General features: G+C 32.9%; 2 protein-coding genes across 3 annotated transcripts in view; one reads left to right on the top strand and one right to left on the bottom strand.

Annotated features, from left to right (window-relative positions):
• Nucleotides 1–2,673, top strand: part of LOC140044979 (dol-P-Man:Man(5)GlcNAc(2)-PP-Dol alpha-1,3-mannosyltransferase-like) — a 57,803-nt gene extending 55,130 nt beyond the window's left edge. Inside the window, exon 9 of the mRNA XM_072089698.1 lies at nucleotides 1,596–2,673. Within this exon, the coding sequence (XP_071945799.1) occupies nucleotides 1,596–1,767 (172 nt within the window). The 3' untranslated portion in view covers nucleotides 1,768–2,673. The remainder of the gene's footprint in view (nucleotides 1–1,595) is intronic.
• Nucleotides 2,674–4,506: 1,833 nt separating this feature from the next.
• LOC140044978 (activating signal cointegrator 1 complex subunit 2-like) lies at nucleotides 4,507–24,958 on the bottom strand. 2 transcript variants are annotated; one of them, XM_072089696.1, is made up of 17 exons: nucleotides 24,880–24,958; nucleotides 20,845–20,947; nucleotides 17,156–17,314; nucleotides 16,496–16,554; nucleotides 16,109–16,220; nucleotides 15,480–15,677; nucleotides 15,134–15,207; nucleotides 13,326–13,466; nucleotides 12,852–12,926; nucleotides 9,775–9,882; nucleotides 9,515–9,670; nucleotides 9,184–9,382; nucleotides 8,941–9,033; nucleotides 8,548–8,774; nucleotides 7,583–7,765; nucleotides 7,096–7,174; nucleotides 4,507–6,848 (listed from the first exon to the last, which is right to left on the bottom strand). In XM_072089696.1, exons 2-17 carry the CDS (start codon nucleotides 20,920–20,922, stop codon nucleotides 6,591–6,593), a joined length of 2,199 nt encoding a protein of 732 aa, XP_071945797.1. In that variant the 5' UTR covers nucleotides 20,923–20,947; nucleotides 24,880–24,958; the 3' UTR covers nucleotides 4,507–6,590. The 2 variants fall into 2 exon arrangements, with proteins under 2 accessions (XP_071945797.1, XP_071945798.1); XM_072089697.1 differs by lacking the exon at nucleotides 9,775–9,882.
• Nucleotides 24,959–25,496: the final 538 nt, after the last annotated feature.

Here is a 25,496-nt window from a genome sequence, read left to right as displayed (position 1 = left end):
CTCGTTCAAGTTCAAGTTCAAATTGGGGGAAACCCGGTATTTTCTCTGAAAAATTAGGAGTCTTCCATTTCTTTTGGCCTTACGATCGATCGAAAAGTGGGTGAATTACAGAATAAAAAAATATATATTAATGATCTGCGCGTAATGCATGTTGGGATTTATAGCGGGCGCTAAAATTATTAGAATTGCCTTATTTTTTACATTTTTAACTATTTAGAGACGAAAAAAGGTATCTCAATACATTAAATGTAGTTTCTGACTTTAAATTAAATCTAAACAAGAAATATTTCTTACAAAAAAAACGCCGCTCGACATTTTAAAATTAATCATTGTTCTTTCTTCAGATATATTTAGTAATTTATAGAAAATGTTTTTGTTACCATGGAAACATGTAACAAAATAAATATATGTTTGTTATTCGTAAAAATACACAAAATGTAACATAGCTATTTATTATTATTTATTTATTATTTGAAATACTACACAGTATTATACGTTTTCTTACTAATAATAATAATTATTGTAACTTGTAGTAGCAGCCTACGTCTTAAATCATAAAGAAATACATTATACACCTTTTAGCAAACTCAATTCAAGGCTCAACGTGTGGACGCTATCGCGATGTATCGCGAAGAGTAGGCCTGGTCCTACAGTACTAGACTAGAAGTGGTCAACTCGTACCCAAAATAACTTGTACATATTCCCAACTTGACTAACTCGTACCTCAACCCACACCAACTCGTACATGCCTCATTTTTAAGCCTACATTTTAACGGTAACATTCACTGTATTTTCTTTGTGATTTAAGCCGTAGGCCGCTTCTACATGTTACAATTTTAGTAAGAAAACGTACAAAGTAATCAGTTTTAATAATACTCTAGTATTTCAAATGACCTACCTGCTGATTAATAACGGAATGATCCAAATGACCTACCAACCAATCAAATGATGATCTGAGTTTTCTAGTTCCATTTTGGAACTAGAAAAGTCAGATATTGATATCTGAGTCTTCTAGATCTAGAAAAGGCAGATATCTGAGTTTTCTCAGATCTGAGTTTTCTAGACACCCAAATCTAACAAAACATAGCTATTTAATTATAAATCACATGCCTATTTTGGTGGGTGTAAGTAATCTAGTTGTATTTCATTGAATAATTGATATGTTGGCTAACTTTCAACAGCATTTGAAAGAAGACATGTGTACCTTTCAAACAATGTATTATTTGCCAACAACTAATTAAAAAATAGCATTTACAAATGGTCAATTTTGACCTTTAATGTGCTGTGTGTATGTGTGTGACCTCAACCTGTAGGCATGCAACTGAATACCCTCTAGTGACATCTTGACTTCTCAGTGGTACAAGGGAGAAATTCTTCCCAGTCTGTTGATTCGCGTCAACCAATCAAAGGGCGAGAATCCAAAATCGAGTTTACAAATGTATGTCCTCTTGGGACATTGCTGGCTAAAGCCGCGGCGCAAAAATTTAGGAAATGGGACTGTTCAATGGTAGTTGAGATCTGAACAGTTTATACAGTATACATGTTACAGTTATAATGAAAAGTATTATAATTATCTTCTTTTTTACTTATAATAGAATCTTAATTCTTGGTTTGATTGAGCTGTCATGGAATACATACCCTTCAACTGATGCAAGTTCAATTATTCTACACATATGTCATTTGATAATATCCACTGGACTGTGGCTCAGGACATCTGAACGAAAACACTTGCATACTGATGATGCCAATATAAAGAAAGAAATCTAAAAAAGGTTGTTTGTACCTCATAACAAGATTTTAAAGATCACTGAATTAGTTTGCTTGCTTAATATATATATAATTATTATACTAAAAATAGTGGGATTATTTGTTAACTTTTTTACTTAAAGTAGAATTATAGTAAAGTATAATGCTCAGATCAGATAATGAGGGTTTCATTTGTGAGAGGGGTATTTCGCCTATTCCAGAAAAAAAATTAATCCGCTTGTGACACAGGTTTGTTTATATATTGAATGATATTGAATATACAGTAGAGTTGATTATTTAATACTTTTTAAGAGCAATTGTCTATAATATCGACCTTTTCTTTTGCACAATGAAAGATGTTTGGTTGAAACATGCACAGATAAATTATTTTTTATATCTGTGTCTTGTTGCCATAGTAACGGCCATTTTAAAAATATAGCATTTTCTTGTAATTTTTCAAATAGGTAAACGTTGATTTCAATAACTCTTACACAGATTGTTAAAATTTAATTTCATTTTTAGTACAAGATGATGAAAGGCTTATAAACAAACTGCAGAGCAAAAAATTGTTGGTTGGTCATGGGAATGGACCGTACCATTTATTTTCAAAAGGGTGTTGTTACTTGTAAAAAATCCAATTTTGGCCAAAGTTTGGAGCTTCACAATGTCTATGGTAACACTTGACATGCGTTTTTTATATATTCTATGGACCTTGGGGGAATGGATAAAAGGCAAAAAACTTTGGGGAATACATTTTTGTTATACTGATGTTGTCACAAAAGTTTGTATTTTTTCTGATTTCAGGATATGTTATTTGTAAAGTAAGGCATACAATTTGAACTAAATTCAAAGTGAATCAAATATTAAAACAAAAAATTAGGACAGACATTACTCTATACGTTGATATAAAGAATTAAATGTTTGAACAAGAAAAACTGTATGGCTATTTTTTTTTATCTCACACCCTACCCAAAATTGTTTAATCATCTAGAACTCAGTGTTTTGTTAACTTGTGTAGCTATAAACATGTGCATAACGATGCTTAAATGAATCATAGGCGTATCATATTATATATATAAATCCAAAGGCAAATTACTGAATGCTGTGGGTATCAGTGGCTGGATCTCAATGGAGATACAAAAAAAAAAAGCGAAAAGCTAGATCAAAACGATAAAGTTAAACAGCCAGAAAAGTTAGCAGAGCTTTCTGGCAACACTAGCCCTTCATCAGTGCAAGTGAAGGAATTTGGATAACGTCATTGTATAAGAGCTGGCAAGTGCTGCCTGGGTGGACAGGAATACTGTAAAAGAAATACAACAAAGGAGGCAGGCTGGAGTCTGAATAAGAGTAGAAAACAAAGAAGGTAGCTTGGTAGATATATATATATATGCGAATTTTAGATGATCTTAAAAATAATATTTACATGTTTTAGATACAGAAATGTTCATTGGTTATCCGCACTAGGCGGATAACCCCTTGTTATTGTCAGGATCTTTTTTTTTCAATCTTACCAGTTATCCGTTTAGTAGCGGATAACTTCTTTTAACTGTCCTGTTTCATCATCTTTTTTTTTCTGTATTATGCTTCTTTCCTTCTGTCATTTTTGTGCGTCGCGTTTCTCTAAAACGTGTAAAGAGAACATATCGTAACTATCAAAATATCGACATATATGTGAACTTGTGCACCTCCTATTTTTTAAACGTAAGAGTTGCGCAAAAAATTGAAATAAATAGCGGGTTCCGTAATTTCACCTATTCTACACTGTATGTGATATGTATACAGATTATACTGTGTATACTATATGACACAAAATAACAGAATTCAGCAATAACAACATATCATATTCTTCAGTTCAGGTCATAATGCTATAATCTTTTTCTGTGTGAAATATTCAAACGTATGACGTGCACGTGGCGTTTGTCATTCGGATAACTAACTCGTCAAAGTGACGAGATTCATGTCTAGTTCTTCTTTCTTTCCACAAATTTTGTCAGCAGCGTATCTCTAATTCTGGCCAATATTAGATTGTATAACTTTGTCATAAGATTGACTTGTAGCTGTAGATGTGCAAGAAACTTCTTTATATGACTTTCAAATGATATACCATTTAAAAAATTTGTATGACATCATGTGCAAAAGCGTGAATAACTCTGATCACTTATTTTCATCATTCTAATAAATTTCAATTTGCTATAGCTCCTCAAAATAAAAAGTAATATTCATTATGCGCATCGGATGTTGTGACGTCATCATATGGCCAGTTGAATTATAAAAGTCGTATTTTCATATTTTGCATCATAGTTCATGACATTTAAAAGTCGAGCGTGCATCCATATTCTACATATCCAAATTGCTTCAACATGTTAATATGTTGTTGCTCAGATAATTCCCTTCCGAAATTGCTATCTTCGTGCTTCATTTTGATGACTTTATCATGTTAAAAATTGGATTAAAAGATGGGTCTCATAATTTCATCTATGCTGCACTGTATATAAGTATGTATACAGTATAGTGTATACTGCGTATATACTTAGACGTGACACAAAATAGAGAGCACACTAACATTTTTTCAATGGCATAATCGTTTTTTCTGTGCGCAATTTTCTAAAGTATGACGTGCACGTGGCGGTTGCGCCGTCCATAGTGACGAGTTCAAATTTAGTTAAAGATGTATTGTTCCCCTGAAAAAATGTTTGTTGATTATTCCATTTTTATATCATAATAGTTATCCATTTTGACCAATGCTTAGATCGAAAAAAAAAATTTATTTACCTGAAAAAACTGTAATTTAAAGCAAAAAATAGTCAAATTGGCTGCCAGCCAATGGATATTTGGTTGAATTTAACCATTTATTTTGTCATTTTAATAAAAACATAATTTTTTCTTCGTTTTCTATGCAATTGATTAACTTGATTAAAACTTCAAAATAACCTATTCAAAGTCTGATGTAATCTGGAAAATGGGTAATTACTAATAAACAAACCAGGGTAGATTTTAGATACTAATATTTATATAGGCCTATATTTTAGTATGTTCTATCAACAACAACAAAACATTTTGGACTGAAAAAGCTGTATCACCTATTTCAACCATTTATCTAGAAACACTACACAGAAATTACATGATTCCCCACGATAATTTAATTAGAAATAGCAATTAAGACCAACCGTTCAACTACTGTAACCATGCCTGCACCATAGTTGCTGGTGAATATAGCCCATTTGAAAAACATAAATTCCCACATATGAAATTCCTAAAAACACCCCTAAGAAAAATAATGGTATCTCCTAAATTCAATAATTGATTTACATAAACGTTTGTTTTACATTAGAGCCAGATTGGTACAAAAAGATTTTAAAAAAACAATTCACAAATTCTTTTTCGTTTTTCATAGGTGCCATATCTAAATGGCAAAATTCACATGCCTAAATAGTAAAATTTAGGGTTTTTTGAATAAATATAACACAAAATTTTCTGTAATCCTAATAAAGCAAATAAAAATCTAAGGACTACTTGCCAAACATTACTGATTTATTTCTTTTTCGTATATTAAAAAACATTTTTATTGCTTTTGATTAAGAAAACTTTTATTCAAAAGAAGTGTCTTGACTTGCATTTACAAACAGAATAATCAATGTTCACTTTCGTTTTTCCAATTCATGATTTTGTGACGAAATGTCTTAAAAAATCAAAGATCAATTCAGGAGCCGGGTGCAGGTCAAGTCGGCCCTAAACCGTCTCGGCCAAACTCAAGTCGGCCCCACGTCAAGTCGGCCCCAAGTCAACTCGGCCTCAAGTCAATTCAGCCAAAAACTAATCGGTCAACTCGGCCACAATAAAGTATGGAACGCAAAAAGTGCTTAATAATATTATTATGATTCATACTATCCACGCTTTAAAAAAAATGAATAAAAAAAAAAATATAATTAAATAATATATAAAAAAATGAACTCATTGCCGATATGAATATAAGTACCCGCGTGTTACAAAAACACGTGCAGGTACCGCATTTTAGTAAATCGAAGACGGAGGCCTACGTTCCACCATTTGGCCATAGAAAAAATGATTGTACATCGTTTTTGTCCATGATTTGAGTTTAAAAAAAAGGGGTCAGTGAAAACACGTAGCAGTTCGGTTGTAGATATCAAAAAAGCTGCCAAAGGCGCAGGGAGGCGCAGCTACGAATTGTTTTCAATTGTGCAATTTGAAATTTTATTAAAGGTATTAATAAAGGAAAGTTGGTGAAATCATTCCTATTTTTTTTGCTAAATATATTATTGTCTAAATATTAATATTCATTAAAAGTCAGAATTATTTATAGTTAAAAAATTGTGAAGAAATATTATTTTATCAATCCCCTTCATTTGCACTTTTTGCGTTCCATACTTTAATGGGACCAAGTTGACCGATTATTTTTTGGCCGAGTTGACGTGAGGCCGAGTTGACTTGAGGCCGAGTTGACTTGAGGCCGACTTGACTTTGGCCGAGACGGTTTAGGGCTGACTTGGATCGAAACCCAGGAGCCAGCACCATATCAATGAAGAACAAAATTTAGCCTGTGAAGCGATAGGTTTTTATGCTTGCATGCTGCTGTGTAATTGATTGTCAGGTCAGTTGGGGGCCTAAATATTTGTTCACACATTTTATTTACTAATTAATATTTCAATTTTATTTTAATATTTGAAAATAATTGCAATATTAGAAAATAGTATGAGAAAGACAAACAATTAAAAACAAAATTAGACGATTTGTAGTCTGACTTGCTTGGAAACTGCCACTCTGGCAATATTCTGTTCCAGTCATCAAAACCTTTTCACTTCTGTACATTGTGTTCTGCCCATAGACTACATGCCTTTAGCCATTTTTCTACTAGCCATGGTTTTCCTATTGTGGTTAGCTCTCTGTGATTTGTTAGCTTCTTTATGCTTCCTTGCATGCACTGTGCTATTGTCCTGTCCTTGACCTTTAGGTTTGCCTTTGACTTGCTTGGATCTGCTGCTCTGTTGATGTTGTTGTTGATATCTTTGTTCACGCTTTTCACGAAGGACTGCTGGGTTTGCAATGAACTCATCATGTGGTGGACCGGGATCTTTGGGTGCTTCCTAGCAAAAAAACAATTTTTACTGTCTTAAATATAAGATTTTGGTTTTAATATTTGTTATACGGAAGCAAGAAACATCAAGCCAATAATACAGGATCAACCAAACCCCAACTTAATCCAAATCAGTGTAACTTCCTTGCCGGTTTGGAAGTAGCAGGTATATAGGCTTTACACAAATAGATGAACAAAATTAAAATGATGTAAAAAAGATCAGAATTAAAAAAAAACTCAAAAGAATCTACACCAACCTCTACAGTCTCTTCAGATTTTCTGTCCTTTGTGCTTTTTCCTTCCATTTGTAAAATTATACGTGGAGTAGTAAACGTTCTAAATAAACGAATTGAAAAATTAGTCACTACACTAAATTTCTCCATATTTTTGAAGTATAAGATACAAGGTTACTAACAGATTAAGGTTATCTGATTTTATATGTTATTACTGTACATTATACATACATTATTTAGTGACCGGTTGAAATAATTCTTCAAGTGAAGATATACCTTTAGAATTTATATTTTCCTCTAAAGAAAAATAAAAATCCCCCAGGGAAATTAAATGTTATATCACTGCAGCTAATAATATCTGTAAATTATTTATGTTTATCACAGGTTATTAGCATTAACAAGTTCTTTGTAGAATTTGGGCCTAATATAAATGAATCTCAGCCGTACTGACAGTATTTGCTCAGACAAATCCGCAGTGCATTGATACATCAATGTTAAAATGATAGCTTACCTTCTATCAGCCAGTTCATCAGCCGAGTCTGCATCAGTAGCTCCAACATTGATTGTATCATATGTATCATCATACTCATCATCGTATTCATTATCATATGTGTAACCAAGTTCAGTGTACCTATCCTTCATATCTTTTACATGTGACTTGTCCATTAATAATGCCACAGTACTTTCATCTTTTCTGTATAGAAATATATAGAAAAATTGGTTAATAGTGTGTACATAAGTAGATAATGTAATAAATCCAGAATTTCAAAAGAAACAGGCTTGGAAAAAAAAAACAGATTTAGATAGCAAATTAGGTACTGTATAGGCCAGGCAATCTAGCTAAAAAACAGCCCAAACTGCAAACAGAGGAGATCAACATTTGTCACTCATCCCGATGATATGCAAATTAGCCTAAATATGCATATCTTAAAAACTACTAGTCCGAGAGAGTTGATTTTTTCACTGATTTATTCAGAATGTATATATTTATATTTCCTCTAATGAAACAAAAATGAAGTACAACATTTGACACTCGACCCCATTTCTTAATGTTTGCATACATAATAGGAAGAAAAAGTGCGACGTCACGTTTCCTGGCTACCGACTTCTCTGGGTCCAAACAAAGTTCGGTCAGCCATCTTGTCCTATTCTAACGCATTGATTTAACACCGCTTTTTCGAACATCCCGATAAATTTAGTTTTTACATAATTTAGAGTTGTTTATCTTGCTTTATTTTACTACGTACTACTTTTGAATATTTTGCTGATAATATATCGTATGTTCACAGTTTATAATTGCAATGTTCGAAAAATAGCATTTTAAATTTCGTGTTACCTCACGACATGAGTGGAGGTAGTCGTGTGCGGTCGTTCTTTTATACTGATAAAGCTTCCTTTGATAAAAATAGTAAAATAAACTGTTGGTTGGCTATAAATTGGTTGTTAAGGTCACATTTGTATAAAAATCCTACTTACTTTTTTCCTTTATGAATTCTTGTTTTATCAAGAACATTAGTTTTATGAAATATATCAAAATCATCATTATCAAATATGTTGTTACGTTGAGAGAGTAGAGAATTTTCTTTTGGTTTTACATCTCTTGCTATGTTGTGATCAAGACCTTTCAAGTATTCTGGTAAGGAATTTTCTAGGATTTTATCAATCACTTGGGATGCATCAAAGTTAAATTCTTCTAAACAAGCCTGCAAAAAATATAACTATTTTGTACCTACTAGCTAAACGACAGCATGACATAGTTACCTAAACGTTTTCATTCCAAAAATAACCACATAAACTAAGTCAGCTTTTCGTTATTATTCATTTTTTAAATAAAAAAAAAGAAAATCTATGCTACATCCATTAACATACCTCAATAAAACCGTCACCTAGGTCAGGAAGGAGGTCTTGAATAGACAATATCATTGAATTTATCTCAACATCTGTTGGCATAGGAACACCAGCCTAAAAAACAGAAATATAGTATTTGATCACTAGATATTTGTGATTTGGAACAGTATGAAATATTATTTTTGTGACCCCTTTTTTCACATTTTGTTTTTGTTATACTGTATAAAGGAAATAATATTTTTAAGGCTTAAAATTGCAGCTTACATAATCTTTAAGGTAACTTTCATTTTCTGCATTGACATTGTCTTCTATACCACCTACAGCTCCTTCATTCATCACTGTCACTTCTTGTGGCACAACAGCCTCTACTTTATCAGAATTGCCTGAAATTCTTTTGTTGCCAAATAATGTATTTCTGGCTGCCTTAACGCCATCCAATATAAATTTTACACGATTAGCATCTCTATGTTTGTGTTAAAGGTAAATAATATGGTTAGTACCAATGTAGCTAAACGTGTCATTACATACAAATCCCAGGATACATTATGTACACTATTGGTCTCAGTATGAATGTAATACATTAAACAAAGGATACAGCATGTCATCATGATCAGTCTGTTGCAGTAATTGCAGATCAGCCTCTATTGAGAAATTCTCATCAAGATCTGTAATCAACAGCTTCTCATCTAAAATCGACTCAATTGCATCTAGAAAATCATTTCTTTTCTTCATCACAAGTTCTTTAGAATCACTAAACAGTAAAAATGTTAACATTCAGTACATCCTTTCTGCTCAATGTTTTATGTACCTTTTTCATAGTTTGTGAAATGAGTGAATTAAATGAAACAAATTTACCTATTTTCTAATATTTGTTGAATGCAGGTTGTATTAATAAGACAATGACAGAGATCAACAAGAGACTTCTTTGCAAATTCAAGTTGCTTCTTGATGGTGTTCCTCAATCTAAAATTAACATTGACATTAACTAACAAATTGCAAAGACAGCATGTACCGTATATTTCGGTGTACAAGTCGCACCTGTGTATAAGACGCACCCATAACGGAGACTGAAATATTAGTATTTTTTATGTAGTCGATGTATAAGACGCACTTATTTCTAGGCCAAAATTTAAACCTTTTACAATCAAAACAATGGTATTTTAATAAAAAAACAATGAAATTTGAGACATATTTATTAGAATCAAATAATATAATTTTGTTTGATTGCCTTTATTATCGTAATCAGTCTCTACTTCAACTGAACGTTCAATGAAAAGGGAAATCCCCATATTTTTTCAGTTACGATGCACTGTGTAGTAGAACTAGCCTATGTCTATTTAAGTAACTTTAATTTCATATTATTTAAATATACCTTCTTATTGTGTGTACTGTATGACCATTTTTATATAAAATCAATCCAAATGATGTTAAGTTTTTTGGGCTGATAATGAACCAGGAATATCATGAGTGTACGGTATATGAAAATCTTTCCTATTTCCATATGCATGCATAGCAGAGGCTATAGTAGTCTGTATGATGAGGAGAGAACACTAACCTTGCCTGGCTCCTTGCCTGGCCAGCACTGTTGGCCATATACATTATGAGATTAGGGGAAGCTACTTAACACAATAACAACACACTCTTTTAGATATCGCTTGATATACGAACTATTGCCTACATGATTATAATACAGTATTATGTGATTGTTGACATAGAGATGTAATAAAATAAACCACCGTGATCAAGCGAAATAGTTATTGTGTATTTTAAAATGTGAAACCACCGTAATTAATGGACCCTAATGGCCATAAACGTGTTGAGCTGTGATGCTGCAAGAATACACACCCGCGAGTTCAGAGAGTACTATGCCTGGGTAGAATATCTCATGCAAGTACTGTAAATATTAATTAATACAGTCGAGGATGACAATTTACTTTTAAAATTCAATAAACTTTTTACCACAATGTGGTGATCAACCGTGATTAGAAAGGAGTAACTAGAAAGGAGTAACTAGCTAGGCCTCCGAGCTAGTTGTTGAGGATACTGTACACTGTTAACTAACTTTTTAGGGTGCGTAAGGAAGTGACCTGTGTATAAGACACACCCAAAATTTAGAGGTCAAATTTGCATGTCAAAAGTGCGTCTTATACACCGAAATATACGGTATTCTTGGGTTAAAACCCACAGTTTAAGAAAGTTCTATCTCAATGCTCTCTCTCCCTTTTGTACTGCAAATTGTTCATATTGGATGAAACAAGAAATTGTGGGCACATGCCTTCTACAATTGAGGCCTGGCATCACAAAAGCGGCGCAGAGTCGCAACCCAAACTTTTGAGATATTTAGTCTTGAAGTTCAGAATTTGAAAAACGGCCTAACCTATCCATTTTAAAATTTCAATAAAAAATGATACTATAGACACTCATCTTTAACATATCAAACTCTTGTTCATGAAAAAATATCACAAGTATGTGTATTTTGCATCACTTAAGTTGTTTCCATTAAAAAATCTATTAGGAAATTGTACTTTTGTTCAAGAAAAATCAACTTTCTTTACGGCGCTTTTGTAAACAAACCGCTAACCCGAATGACGTCATGTTTGATACCTATCTGTTCGAAAATGTATCAGCTACCTATGGGATTTTTGTTAATCTAGCCAATGGAAATTAGTTTTATTAAGGTGTTAGGTTGCTAAAATTTCTAACAAGAATTTGTGAATCATTGAATGTGATTGGCTATAGAGGAAAATTACGCTCTCTGATTGGCTGACTCTTTTGTTTACGATGAAACAGCATGGCTTCCACCGTATTTTTTCGAATCAACGTTTCAACATTTTGTGAACTAGAAAGCCACTCCGAGAGTGCATACCTCCGCCTACTGTAAAATTCTCCTACATAAGATTTCTCCGGTAAAAATATATATATATATATTTGTGTGTGTCTGCTGTTTGTTATTTAGGCTAATTTCACTACAAGCATGTGTATGCGAGTTTGTTGTAATGGTTATGTAACAAGCCTTTCAATTAACAATAGCTTCAGTTGACTAACAATAGAACAGCAACGCGAAAATCAAACGAGTAAATTTGAAAAGAAATAGGTTTTTTAAACTACTCGCATCAAAAAACGTGCACATTAAATCAAATTATGTTTTAAAATTACAAATCACAAATTATAACTCTTGCTTCTTGTACAAAAATGACAAGTAGTTCTCGAGAAAATGCAATTTCAGTTTACTTGTTACTTTAAGACTGCTCGCCGGCTTTTGAAAAAATTCTGTCCTATCTTTTAACACTAGCAGGTATGAAAAGTATACTAAAAAGTGGTCCAGAATTGGGACCATGGTCGCAAATGGTCCCAAAATTTAATGGAATGGTCCTTGACCACATACAGTATCTATCTGTATATTCATTTTGGTAAAGATCTTGTAATTTTTGAGTAATCCTGCTAACAAACAAACAAACACACACTACCGATTACATATATCTCCTTGGCGGAGGTAAATTAGGAATTTAATCGTTATTTTTATCCATATATTTAAAAAAAATAACAAAAAATGTAATATTATGTACCACACAGTGATATATTTTCAACTAGTTTGCCGTTATTGAGGAGATAATAGCGAGTTTTGACAAAGAGTCTTGTCGCGTTGATCGGCGGGCTAGGCAAGGCTCAACTAATCGGCGTCACTACTTCAAAATGAAGATTTCCTGAGCTTCCTGACTCGTATGTTTTCATTAATAATTCTTTATATAAAACCAATTTTAATAAACATTGCCTACTTTTAAAGCTTATTAAACATAGATTATGAATATATAAAAATCTAAATAATTATTTTGGGATGCCATGCCTCAATTGTCCATTGTGATGCATATTTAGATGAAACAAAATACAATTTAAATAGAGTATATTGGCAATATTATTATTATATTACATACTGTTTATCTTGCCAATGTCTTTCTTTAAGCATTCTTTTCAGCTGTGGTATTACACCTTCATACATAGCTGCTAGCCTACAATAAAATAACACAAATAATAAAATTCTTTTTATGTTTGTTCAATTGTAATTGATGATGATGATGATAACTTGTTTTTCTTTTGTAATGTAGTTTACTAGAGCTCAGTTGAAATTGCAAATAATGTAATTCCAAATATAGAAACAATACTCATTTTTGGCTTTTGTAATAAAAAATTAATATAATGACCTATAATAAGGTCAGGATAAATAAAGGTGCTTTTTTATGAGAGCAGCATTTGTATAATATTTAATTTATGATTTTTTAAATTTTAAGATCTGACAATCAATGTTATGGATTTCATACAACCAGACCTGATCCACCACTAAACTACGATGTGCTTTTTCATTAATGTAATTGTTTATTTAACTTTGTTGTAATGTAAAGTTTATGAACCTGTTTACAAAGCCAGCCTGGTATAAGACATCAGCTGCTGGTGAGTATATCTCAATGAAAGCAAGTATAGACTGAGCAATATCAACCAGATATAGTAGAATATCTTTCACATCCTCAATGGCCATATCAAGAATATTCGTTCTGAAAGAATTAGAATCATTATTATAATCAGGGGTCGGATTTTTTTTGTTAAGGTGGGGTATATCAAAATGAGCCTCCTTGCACAATGATATGATAAAATTTTAAATAATAAAAATAAAATACAGAATACAGAATAAAATATAAAACAAGTTAAAAGTTATACGTTCTTTGAGGATAATTACCTCGCTCATGAAACAGACTTTAGCTCTATACAAACCTTAAAGCTTGATTAAACTTGGACGCAATGTAGTTGACCAATCACAAGCGACAGTTAACATAATCCACTGTGTTGTGATTAGTCAAATTGTGTTGATGGCAAAAAGTGGATAAATATGCATTTTTTCTACAGGAAACAAATAAAATCCAAACAATTTTCGAGTCAGATAGGATAACCATTCATGCTGTCTTTGATGAAAACAGTATTTTCACAAGTATAATCAGATGACATGATTAGTAAGAACAATAATATTGTGATGATACAACTTATTTCAACGATTTTATTATTCTTATTGATCATGACATCACTATCTTATACAGTAGTTCTAGGATAAAAACTTTTTGGATTTCTTTTGTTTTCTGTAGGAAAATTGTATGTTTATATCTATCTTATTTTCGATCATTATTGTTCGTATTATTATACAGATATTGACTGCTTAGAGGTTGGCGCTTCGGGAAATATATATTCCCTCAAACTTAATATCATTCCCTCGGGGATGTCAAATCTTATATTTAACCGATATAAAAGGCAATATCTGTTATATTATATAGCCAAGAACAAGTCTGCTGGGTTGGGTGAAGCTAGGCTAGGCCTCCTAAGGCTATAGTATTTGTATTGTATTTAAACAAGCCTGCCTAGACACCTTACCTTGCGAAGAATAATATACAGATAATTACTAATTAATGATTCCTTGGCAATAAAATATTCACTTAGGCCTAGGTCGTTTAAATTAACAGGAGAATTTCCATCAATAAGCCTATTAATAATAATATTATAATCAGGTAGGCCGAATAAACGATTCGTCTTCTTCTTGATCTTCGAGGAGCCGAATCACCGGATGTTCAGCGCGTACTAGTTACTAGGTTACTACCGTGAGTATTGACCAATCACAAACTGTGTTTCATCACATTTAGGGTGGACTAATAACAAATGAGGGCGCTATGTATGCATAGCTTAAATAGTTTAGAAGATCAATAACTTCAAGCAAGTTTCGTGGCGCAGCGGTTGAAGCGTTGTCTTGCGATGGAGTGACAATTGCATCGGAAGTTCAAGATCAGTAGATGACTTTTGTTTATTTATTGGCAAACGCGAGTGTTGCCCACGAAAATTACACAGTCAATATCATCGTACTCGAGAATTTATATGATTAATGACAGGGGACACGATAATTACGCGAAAATTACACAGTCAATATCATCGTTCTCGAGGATATATACGATTTACGATCCTCGCAGCGGTAGTCATGTGATGCAGTTTCAACCAATCACGTTCGCGTATTTACATAGGCTATGTAATATAAATTGATCTTTAGAGCAGCTATTTTGTTTTAAATGGATTGAATGATTTCTGGGACAAAGTAGGCCTAGTAGTGTGCTGATCTAGTTTATGACATTTTGTATGCTAGGTTTTTGATATACAAAGCGAAAAGTGTCAAACAGTCTCTACTTACTGCTTATGCATTTTCTGAGATACCGTGGCTTCAAACATGGGCACACCACATTTACTACCGATATTCTCAAATACCTAAAACACAATAATTAATCATAAATAATATGGTCACGTTTTAATGGCAGGCAAGGTAAGTGATATTAATTTGTCAGATCTATACATTAAAATTGTATGCATACTCACTGTAAATGCAGTACCAATGTTAGAAATGCAGAAATGCAGTAACATTTATTAGTTAAATGGCATTGGAAGTTTCTTGTCCGTCACTTTGTCACCAAAATATCATAAAAGTTTTATAATTCTTAATTACAAATTTGTCTTAAGAATTTGAAAGGAAATTGAATTACCTCAAATATTGTATGTATTACATCTTTTAGGTCATCAATGTACTTAGGTTGCTGAGAAAACACATTGTTTATCATTTTGCTTAGAAGTTGTTTATTTCCAGTACCATACAAGACACATAAATCCATAAATTTTGGGATATCAAAAAGGAAGTTTTCATATAGAATGTCACCAAATATATGTGGTGTTATGAAGTGTTCCTATGATAAAAGCAAGAAATATTTCAACTTTTTATTACAGTATTGTTCTTTCGTCATTAAATGACAATTTTTAAATTGATATACTATTTAATAACTGAAGAAATAATTATTTATTATCAATTATCAATTTTATTTGTTTAACAATCACTAGGCCTATAGTAAACATTTAGTGTAAGGCAAGATATAGTATGAAATGCTCTATTTAATTATAAAGCAGGGCCTATTGACAGCCGCCAAACAACAACATTGATTATTGAACTTTAACTATCCCTCCAACAGGATTTATAGTAATAGATCTTTTTGGAAGTCAGTTTATGAGAGGCAATGTATAGAAACGATGTTGTTATACAAAATCTCTGAAAATAAATATTAATTCTTATATATTCAAGAAACATGAAAATGTTTGTGCAATTTGAATTGAGACAACCAACCTTTGATTCTTTATGTGTTGCTATACGAAGAAAAGTCATAAACACAAGTTTGTGAACATGCTTTAAACTGTCTTGATAGTGACCTGGTACATGGCTTAAGTTATCAAAACACCTGAAAACAATGAAACCAATTTTATACATTTGTGTTTTTGTTTATACATAATATATCAATACATATAAATGAATGAAAATTAATGAATAATATCAATAATACATGCATCAGTGCTGGATCAGCGAGAAATTAATTACTTCAAAACCAACCATTCCCTATAGTGGATCCAGAAATGTTGCATAGTGGAGTGAATTAATAACAGAAACATTTGCAGTAGATTCATATAAAGGTATTGCTTCATATCAATATGAAATATATAATGAAAAACAGGTTACCTTGGAGCAAATGATAGGTAAGTGTCCAGACACATTTGTAGACTACCATCAAAAATCACCTATAAAACAAGGGTAAATAAATAATATATTATTATAATATAATAATATTTAAATTAAAATATTCTACTAAACAACAGTAACGTACAAACATCGTACACTAGCTATATATAGGCCTAGCCTGATGTTGTCTAGTTGCTGAATAAATTGTCTTTCTGTTTTTGCCAGAATCCGTAATACAAATTGGGGAAACCCGGTATTTTCGCTGAAAAGGTACAATTCTTCTATTAATTTTGGCCTTCACAATTGATCGCAAGTAGGTGATCACAAAAGAAAAACTAAAATATAAATTCCGCACGCAATGCATGTTGGGATTTATAGCCGGCCGCTAACATTTTTTGATTCGCCTTATTTTTCACATTTTTAACTGTTCAAAGACAAAAAAAAGTTATTGCAATAGGACCATATAGTATTTATTTGTACATTAAATGTAGTTTGTAACCTTAAATTAGATTTTAAAAAACGTAGGGCCCAAATGGGACTTTAACACAAAAAAAAACATTGATATTGATTTTTTTAATATGAATTCTGAATAGTTTTTCACTGCATTCAGCAGCAGACTTGTGATCTGTGCAGTTGTTTTCCTGTCATTAATGTACACACCTGACTCCAGAACTTGTGATAAGGTTGGCATAACAACCTCTGCAAATCATCTTTTATAAATGCTAACCTATCTGCCCATTCTTCAATGGATGATTGGTCTTCAATGCCAGATAGTGGACAAAATTTGATAAAGTCTACCTTGTCTACCCAATAGGCATCCTGTAAAAAAAGAAATAATACTATTCAGGTTCAACAACTAGTTCTTAGAATTTGGACAGTGGGGTTAAAAATGTCACTTCTGAACCAACTTCATACTGTAATTCATTGTTATTCATTAAGCTTGGACTAGGACACAATGCAAGTTACTAAACGCAAGTGTGTTAACCAATGCCAAGGAACAGTTCGGATAATCCATCGCTTGTGTCACTGAGCCTTAGTGGGAACCAAGTTTAAGTCTCTTTGTTAAAAAATAATTTTTTTTTTTATTTCCAAATAAAAAATTGCAATCACAGGACCCGGTAGGAAAGCTATTGGACCTATAGCAGGTAAGTTGTTGGACCTGGTAGGTAAGCCATTATACCTGGTAGGCAAGCCATTGCACCTGGAAGATAAGCCATTTCACCTGGTAGGCAAGCCATTTCACCTGGTATGCAAGCCATTGCACCTGGTAGGTAAGCCATTGCACCTGGTAGGTAAGCCATTGCACCTGGTAGGTAAGCCATTGCACCTGGTAGGTAAGCTATTGAACCTAGTAGGTAAGCCATTGGACTTAGTAGGTATTAGACTTGGTGGGTAAGCTTCTGGACCTGGTAGGTAAGCCATTTGGACCTGGTAGGAAAGCCATTTGGACCTGGTAGATAAACCATTGGATCTGGTAGGTAAACCATTGGACCTGGTAGGTAAGCTTTTGAACCTGGTAGGTAAAGCTATTAGACCAGAAAGGTAAGCTATTAGACCTGGTAGGTAAGCCATTGGACCTGGCGAGATAAGCTTTTGGACCTGGTAGGTAAGCTTCTGAACCTGGTACAGTAGGCAGGGCTTATTTTACAACTCCTTGCAGTAGGTAAGCCATTGGACTTGGTAGGTATTGGACCTGGTAGGTAAGCTTTTGGACCTGGTAGGTAAGCCATTGCAGGATAAGCTTTTGGACCAGATAGGAAAAGCTTTTGGACCTGGTAGGATAAGCTTTTGGACCTGGTAGGATAAGCTTTTTGACTTAGTAGGTATTGGACCTGGTAGGTATAAGCTTTTGGACCTGGTGGGATAAGCTTCTGGACCTGGTAGGATAAACAATTGGACCTGGTAGGATAAACAATTGGACCTGGTAGGTAAGCTAAAGATGAAAATAAGTGACTCACGTTATTTACATTTTTAGACATGATGACGTCATAACAATTTTAATACGAAAGATAGTTGATTGACTTAAGACACTATTAAAATCTTGGGGAAATTGGAATACGGATAAGCGTGTTGTGCTCTACTGAATGTGATGCAATAACGATAGAAACAAATATCCTATATTTTATTTTCCAGTGGCCATACGATGACGTCACAATGTCCGTTTAGCCTAATTGATGCATGATCCGATTAAAATGACTGTTTAAAAAAAACCCAGTTTTATTACATTTTTAGATACCAATCATATGTTTGATATTATAATGGCAAAAACTATTGACCTAAAAGTATATGTACAGACTCGTACGAAAAAAGCACAGCTTTCATCGTATTTGGGTATAGTAGTCAAGTTAATACTTGAGGCCGCTGTTTTACATGGAAGATGTCAGTAATCGGCTGTGCTGCATTCTATTTTTTAAAATTTATGAATAGTTTTAATCTATTATTTACTACGAATAGTAGTACACTGAAATACCCACTAGTCTGTGATGATGAAAACTTGAATTATTAAAAGTAAACATGAATATCTTTTATACATAATTTGTATTTTCATTTTGTTTTACAGATAATGAAGTAATGTGCTTTTTGAAAATCGTTTTAAAAATAGTTTTTGTTGTTTTGTTTTGCAAGTTTTGGAAAATATTAAACTGTTTTAACATTTCGAAAATGTTTAATACATTTTTAAGTAGTCACTCATATTTAAAAATCACGAAACTATTTAAGTGGATACCAGCCTCATTTTTGCTGCTAAGTGAGCATTTTAGAATAATGAATCTAATTAGATTATTGCCGTTTATAAAACAAATCCCCTAGTATACAATGACGGATATGAGAATAATAATAAAAGGTAACATCCAAGAATTTTACATTTAATTACAAACGACGACATTTGCTGTTATTACGTTTTCAGTTTATAATTATTATTACTGTATTATTATGACTAAAAACCGAAACAAATACTACTAAAACTAAAAAAAAAAAATCATCTTATCGCTGACAGATACGTAAGTACTAAGACACGTGCAGCTAGGCCTTCAGAACATTTATATTATTTTAGTAAATAAGACGACATCTGTTGCCATGGAAAAACGATCGTAGGTCATTCATTTGTCTTATCTGACACATTATAGAATGCGTATTTAAAAAAAAAGGGAATCCCTGGTCAGCAAAAACATGTACTGTAGCTGTTATTGAGGAAACATCTACCATTTTACTGAATTATTTAAGAAAAAAAATAAATAGAAAACGATCATACGCCACATTGTGTTGTCTATTTTTTGACACACAAATGCTTTCTGCAGGCTTTTTGCTTAAAACAGGGCATTGTTAATTCAACCAATTTTAAATATACCAATACAATAGAAATAATAATGACTTTATCGAATGTAATCGGGGAAGATAATTAGGTGATAAGAATAAAAAAGTATAAAAATGATACGTTATTGGTTATTTACCTGGGCTTAATTGAATTGTAATACTATACAACAGTTAAAATAATTTTTTATTAATTAATGCTCTCTTACAGTACGTAAATAAAAAAGACATCAAACATATGTTTATAAAAATATAATACTACATTCAAATAAATGTAAAAAAATATGCCTAATTAAACGAAGTTGGATCTGGTGCATGTAAGCTTTTGGAACTGGTGCATGTAAGCTTTTGTATCTGGTGCATGTAAGCTTTTGGATCTGGTGCATGTAAGCTTTTGGATCTGGTGCATGTAAGCTTTTGGATCTGGTGCATGTAAGCTTTTGGATCTGGTGCTTGTAAGCTTTTGGAACTGGTGCATGTAAGCTTTTGGATCTGGTGCATGTAAGCTTTTGGATCTGGTGCATGTAAGCTTTTGGATCTGGTGCATGTAAGCTTTTGGATCTGGTGCATGTAAGCTTTTGGATCTGGTGCATGTAAGCTTTTGGACCTGGTGCATGTAAGCTTTTGGACCTGGTGCATGTAAGCTTTTGGACCTGGTGCATGTAAGCTACAGTATTGGACCATGTACAGTTCACTGAATAAAGTTGTGTGAATAGGGATATACCGCTATCCTCATAATGGGAGTTTTTGCAGGAAAAAAAAAGTTGAGAAGAATTGAAACTTTACCAACCAACATTTCACCAATGAAAACTGTCAAGTCAGAGAAAGTATCATTAATTATTATGAATGATCCATTTTTTAAATTAACAATATAAAGAATTTTTTTTTTGTCTTCTTTATTGTTTTGTGATGGAAAAAATTATTTTCCCCTAATAGTAAGGGTGAAAGATTGTCCCTCGTTTTGCAGGAAAGTGTCTTTTAATAGTGGAGTCCTCTGAATATGCGAGTTCCAAAGAAGGGGTTCTCCTGTAGATTCTTACTAAAGCTGCCTTTTGTTTTCCAGTTCCATCTATCAATATTTTTTTCTGATCTAATGCAACATTTTCATTATCTGGCATTTTGATGATATTGGCGTTTGAAATTCTGAAAAAAAAAATTAAATTATTATTAGTGGAGCAAGCAAGAGTCCTCATTAATGGTTTGTTAGTTGACATTCTACTTGACTGATTAAGAGACTGTTTAAATCAAGTTGAATGAATACAATTCTAGAAACGAATGTATTTATGAACATTGTAACAATGGATGCATACAGTACATACATGTCTTATTGTGTGTATACCGTGGGTCAGCTAAGAAAGCGCTTCTAGTTATTTTAGTTTCTCTGTCCCTTAAAATATATATATAAATTTATTTTTTATACTATTTACTGAATTTTGAAAACGTATTGGTTATCCGCACTTGGCCCATTATGATTGTCAGGATCTTTTTTTTTGGTTATCCACAACTTTTGTTGCGGATAACTTGAGCATGCGACTGCAGCCATGTATACAGTATGGCCTTGTTAATCTTCTACTTTGTTATTCCTCTTTCTTTCCACGAATTTTGTTGCACATGAATCTCTAATTCTGGTCAACATAAGATTGTTTAACTTTGTCAGAAGATTGACTTGTAGCTGTATTATTGTTTTTCATACCTTCTGTAGTAGATTTTATTCATTTTGATAAACTTTGATTGCAAATTAAAGGACAACTTGACTGAGAATCAAATTTAACAGTGTATTAAGGATGTACATATGATTTCAGAACAATCACGAGATTTACGATATTGCCGCTCACACTCACTACAGTCGTCGCCGTAAATTTATTGAGTGATTCCATCGCGTCATCACATACTGTACATCATTCTACCTGCCTTGTGGGTCAATAGAAAAGTCTCGCAAAGCGTGAACATTTCTAGTAAACTTTCTAACACACTTTTTAAATAAATTGATTTGAATTGACAGAGTGGGTTTTTTGTTTGATTTATTATATATATTTGTTATTGGGGGGGGGGGGGGGAAGGGTTTTTAATATCGTAAACACTTCCGAAACCAGTTAAAATAAGCTTGACATTATAATGCTACTTTTCAATAGTGCAAAATAGTTTAAAACAGCATCTAAAATCAGTCAAACTGACCATCCATGCTGCTAAATATCACACTTCTTGGTATGATGTCATCGTGCCTTAGACTAAAATACCGCGTTGCTACAGAGTGAGTTTTCAGTGCATGTCAAAAAGAATTTCATTGAAGAACTTCAAACGCCATTTTCTAATTGAATGATTTGTAAGTTTTTAAAATGTAATAACTTTTTAAATATTTACAAAATGTTTACGAAATACTGACACCATTGCAAAGCTTATGATTCAAATAATCCAAATAATATAAAAAAATACAAAATGAAAATTTCTGACAAACGTAGGGTTTTGCCAGATCGGGTCACATATACTGTAGCTAAATATGAAGCTTTTTATATATTGAACAGACATTTCCCCAATAAATAACAATAAAATCCACAGTGATCATCAGTGTTTATCTATTTCCTTGTGTTAAAGATGTATTGTCCCTTTGACTAATTCCAAAACAATGAAAAAAAAAGATTTCGAAAAAAAGTGGGTCATTTTGAAGTATCATAATAGTTACTAACTTTCACCAAAAATTAGTCGAGAAAAAAATCATTTAACTGAAATACAGACGTTTTTTTGTTACATATCTCATAATGCAACGCGCTTGTTTGGCTACTCTGTATGGATAATCATAAAACTTCCTCGCGATCTGTGTGAAAACACCTTCTCAACCGCGACGAGTTGTAAACAATCCTAATTAGCATCATGCATAATGCATACTCGTGGTTTGAAATCTTTTACTTTCGCTCGCGACGATTTTTCAGACGAAATGTAATCAATTTAATTTACCTGTTAATTAGGTAAACTTGTTGTTTTTGGCTCGAATTTTCGACTTAAAGTGAATAACTTTAATATTACTTTGATATGGCCAATTTAAATTTAGAATATTTTGACCTTCATTTTTTGTGTTTCAAGGGACAATACATCTTTAATGAAGGAAAAATTGAATAATAGAAGGTGGATTTTTTTAAATTTTTTATTTTATTTCATCTTCATCCAACAGCGACCAAAGTCGCCCATAACAGGATTGAATCAATAAATATAATTTATATAGATAATTAATTAAAAACACAATTAGATAAATTGCTATTGACAGTAGGCATCCCACGAAAAACATCCTTCATGAAGCTGATTAGCCATCGTTTTTGGATAATTAATGACGATTAAGTAATTAATTTTATTTAAAATATAGTAACTGAAATGCAGGGCTGAGACGATCCCGGCCCACTTTTGGGCTGAACATCCTACTTTGTGGGCCAAAACATCTCACTTCTTTAGACCAAATTCATTCATTTTTTTTCGTATTTATCACATTTTTAAAGATGTTTAACAATCCGTATTTTATTGGTTATCCACACTTGGCGGATAAATTTGTTATTGTCACGATTTTTTTTTCTTCTATCTTATGCTTCTTTCTTTCCACAAATTTTGTCCGCAGCGTATCTCTAATTCTGGCCAACAGAACAGAGATTGTATAACTTTGTCACAAGAAGATTGACCACCTATAGCTGTAGATGTGCAACAACCTTCGTTTTATGACTTTAGAGTTGTGCAACGTGACTTGCGCGCGATTTTATGAATTTCAATGATTGATCAATTCATAGATTAAAAACAAAAAGTCATTTTGTATTGACACTTAGTGAAAATTAAAGTCATATTAAGGGCAAACTTTCTATGTATTAAAAATAGCATGTTTCACAGAAAGTTACGTGCGCACGCGCATTTAAAAGTCTTTTTTTTGCGTGATTTATGCTTTTCCAGCCTTTTCTAGTAATTTTACCAACTTTCAAACAAAATTACTACTGTAATTTCTTATCTTCCTTTAACAAGAAAAAATCATTCGTATGTGGGATTGATGCGTGATTTATGCTTTTCCAGCCTTTTCTAGTAATTTTACAAACTTTCAAACAAAATTACTACTGTAATTTCTTATCTTCCTTTAACAAGAAAAAATCATTCGTATATGTGGGATTGATAGTATAGAAAGTTCTTATAAGAGGGGCTGATGTATTTTGTATGTTGAAACAAGACATCGGCTCAATCTCTATATCTGGTGGTGTTTAGTAAGACCGGATAAGCAGCATTTTCACGCTGCTGCTCTAGCCCGCTACGTCACACGAGATGACTCATTCATTAGATGAAATCAAGCAGCTTTATAGTACTACACTTTGACATTTTTGTTAAAATGGAAACTCCACTATAATTTATTGGTACCACCTGTTGAATCCAAAAACGGCTGAGAAAAGAGTCTAACGACAAATCCCAAAGCATTCTGGTATTTATGAGTCCCATGATATAATTCGCTGTCAGATAATCATTGAATTATTATCAAAACAGTCCATTGAAGTTTTTGTTTGTAATAGGATACTTGAAGTATCTAGGCGTGATGAAGTGACCCCCAGACTTGACCTTAGCAATAACAATAAGCGAGCAGCGTTTTTTGTAAGAAATATTCTTGTTTATACTCTCTCCAAATCGAGTGTTTTTGTATCACATCCAACTAGGCCTAGCCTAGATGTACCAGTCCTTGGCAGGTTACAGGGCATCACAAAATATTTTTTGGTAGAGTTTTTAGTATTTATATAAGAAACTATACACATCCAACATCTAAAATACTCTCTAAAACTAAAGTTTGGGGAAAAAAGTTTATTTTATGCTGATAAATTTAAGTGTGTCGAATCGTCTCATCAGGGCCGAATATTATTAATAAGCCTAGTCCGACCGCCTAGGCCTAGGAGGGCCTACCTTATAGGCCTAGGCTAGTAGAGGTAGGCTAGGCTAGTCCCGGGCCGAACCGTCCCGCTATTAAATGAACGGTCGCCCAGTCGCCAATGGCGACCTTTATTTGGTAATGACGAGTATTAATTTTTTGTGATGGTCGACCCGTTTGTCGAAAAACCGCATCCACCCACCTTTTATTATAAAGAAGCTAGGATAATATCAGGCCTATCGGTCATTATTTTCTTTACACTCCACCGCGGGCGAAGATCGCTCTGCACACACAAGTCACTACGCTCCAAAAGTCGCCAAACGGCTGCTGCCGCCGCCGGGAAAAAGCAAGCTTCGGCGCGGCACCCCAGCTCGACTTATATGAACTATACCATTATTATGATAGGGGGTGTGGTGTATTGTGTTTTATGTAGAGAAGGGTATCTAATTACGATAATATTGTCTCGTTATGAACCTACAGTACAAACTACAAGTAACAATACAGAACAAAAACTATAGCAAGCATGTACTGACGGAATGCTAAGATTTTGTAACAACAATACTGTATTACTATATAATATAGGCATACTTATATAAGTATATAGGCCTACTTACTTACTATATACTGTATAACCAGGGAGTTGTAAAATTATTTTACAACTCCCTGATAATAACTAACTAAATACTACAGTATAATCGGAATTAAAAATACTATGTTATGCCTATTTGGATATAAACACATTACATTTTAGTACAATCGGAATTAGAAAATCTCAAATACTAGTACAAAACAATACAATTGGAATTCAAACAAACTACA

The sequence above is a fragment of the Antedon mediterranea genome, chromosome 3, assembly GCF_964355755.1.
Source record: "Antedon mediterranea chromosome 3, ecAntMedi1.1, whole genome shotgun sequence".
Taxonomy (NCBI): domain Eukaryota; kingdom Metazoa; phylum Echinodermata; class Crinoidea; order Comatulida; family Antedonidae; genus Antedon; species Antedon mediterranea.
Note: the sequence above shows the minus strand (reverse complement) of the source record. Positions and strands in the feature narration are given on the sequence as shown.

Bases quoted from the DNA above. Each gene is read 5' to 3' on its own strand.
- LOC140044978 (XM_072089696.1), bottom strand. From the start codon at position 20,922: ATGCCAGATAATGAAAATGTTGCATTAGATCAGAAAAAAATATTGATA. The intron at 12,927-13,325 runs GTTCATAAACTT...ATTTTATTGTAG, and splicing joins CAGGCTGGCTTTGTAAACAG to GCTAGCAGCTATGTATGAAG. The intron at 6,849-7,095 runs GTTGGTGTAGAT...TTTTTTTGCTAG, and splicing joins AATCTGAAGAGACTGTAGAG to GAAGCACCCAAAGATCCCGG.